The following is a 1937-nucleotide window of genomic DNA, read 5'->3' as shown; positions in this document are numbered from 1 at the left end:
GACCTTAGAGGACAAAAATGTCCATGTCAAAAAAACTGCCATAATAATATTATATATTAATATTATTTTACATTTTCAATGAGTTCATTTTTTTTAACCAATATAAGTTGGTCATGCATCATAACCATCAAATATTCATTCATTTTCAAGATTTTAACCCTTTAAATGTTTTTTTTTTTTTACATAATGGCACTGTAGTTTTTTGAACACACACACACACACACACACACACACAACACACTCTGACATACATACAAACACACTCACATCTTTATTAAATTGGCCTGCAGTGCTCTATAATATAGCAAACAGAAAATAGGACAAAAGCATGTATTTGCTCCATAGGCTAAACATGAGAAAAATGGCGCCATCTGGCGGATATATAAAAAGCCAGGGCTCGGAATGAAAGCATAATATCATAGAATTCATGATTTTATGCTTTAATGGCACTGGAATAAAATATTACCGTTTTAATGGGATTCAATTGGGAAATGTTTGTCCTGAGGGTCCTGAGTGTAACTATTTTATGTACACAAGTGTATTATAGATGTATTTTAGGAACTGAGGTTGAAATATCAAAATTCCCCCCCAAAAATACACACCTTTGGCAGAATTTACGCCGTTGCCATTGGCCAAAATAATCGAAGGAAAAAAAATGTAAAAGACAAAAATGTCCCGAAGGTCGCACAAGGGTTAAATAATCGTGTTAATATCTGCTCACACCCTCCTGTCAAATCTGGGATCCTCATTGGTTCATTTTAGCTCTCCCGCCCTTACGTCACGTCGTAGCGTCATTTCCTGCTGCGCACCGCATCGTTTGAAATTGAAGTTTAGTTCGCGAACCCGATTTTAAATCAGATTTACACGCATTATTTACCTTAGTCCGGTCATAGAATTCGTATATATTGTAATTATCATCGTACTGAAAAAGTTAGTGACTTTCAAACACTCTTAGATGTTGACTTTGGCTGTATTTTAAAGCGACAGGATGTAAACAACGATCTGTAAATAAGCTCAGAAGCTGCCATACTTCTTGTTTACGCAATACATCAGTTTATTATGCATAAATATATACATATATTGCACTTTAAAATACTACAGGCATGTTCTGCGCTACTCTGAGTTAGTTTAGGGAGGAAATCACAAGACTGTAGAGACATTTGTTATAGTAAATATGTCTGTGAGTCTCACACCAGAACAGCAGAGAAGGATTGAAGAGAACAGACAGCGAGCTCTTGCCAGAAGAGCCGAGAAACTGGCACATGTGTCTGCCCAAAACAACCCCGCACAGTCCGTCTCTGGTGTGCCATGTATCACAGGTGGGCAGGCGAAGAACAGCCAGGTGTTGGCATCTGATCGGGCACATCCAGGTGTAAGGCAGGTGGGCACGTAAAACTTACCAGCTCTGCTTTGTTTGATGGCTTGTGGCCTTCCATCTTGCTCTTGATCACATTCCAGAGGTTTTCAATGGGATTCAGGTCTGGAGATTGGGCTTGCCATGACAGGGTCTTGATTCGATGGTCCTCTATCCACACCTTGATTGACCTGACTGGCATGGAGCATTGTCCTGCTGGAAAAACCAGTCCTCAGAGTTGGGGAACATGGAGTAGAAGGAAGGAAGATTCCAGCCTTGTTGAAGCACCCCCAGATCACCACCGATCCTCCACCAAATTTGACTTTGGGCGTGAGACACTGTGGCTTGTAGGCCTCTCCAGGTCTCCTAACCATTAGACGACCTGGTGGAGGATTGATGATGATCTGGGGGTGCTTCAGCAAGGCAGATTGGGCAGATTCGTCTTTGTGAAGGACGCGTGAATCAAGCCACATACAAGGTTATCCTGGCAGGATATTAGCCGTAGTTTTATAAAGCTGTTCACCTTCAGATGTTAATGATAAATGAATTAAGTTGTTATTGTGCCTTAAAGGAGAAAAAAAAC

General features: G+C 40.5%; 1 protein-coding gene across 1 annotated transcript in view; it reads left to right on the top strand.

Annotated features, from left to right (window-relative positions):
* Positions 1-811: 811 nt before the first annotated feature.
* The window catches only part of smarcal1 (SWI/SNF related, matrix associated, actin dependent regulator of chromatin, subfamily a-like 1), a 20556-nt gene continuing 19430 nt past the window's right edge, over positions 812-1937 (top strand). Inside the window, exon 1 of the mRNA XM_052148065.1 lies at positions 812-1381. Within this exon, the coding sequence (XP_052004025.1) occupies positions 1175-1381 (207 nt within the window). The 5' untranslated portion in view covers positions 812-1174. The remainder of the gene's footprint in view (positions 1382-1937) is intronic.

Source organism: Xyrauchen texanus, chromosome 18 (genome assembly GCF_025860055.1).
Source record: "Xyrauchen texanus isolate HMW12.3.18 chromosome 18, RBS_HiC_50CHRs, whole genome shotgun sequence".
Taxonomy (NCBI): Eukaryota; Metazoa; Chordata; class Actinopteri; order Cypriniformes; family Catostomidae; genus Xyrauchen; species Xyrauchen texanus.
The sequence above is the reverse complement of the archived record's forward strand: the minus strand, read 5'-3'. Positions and strand labels throughout refer to the sequence as shown.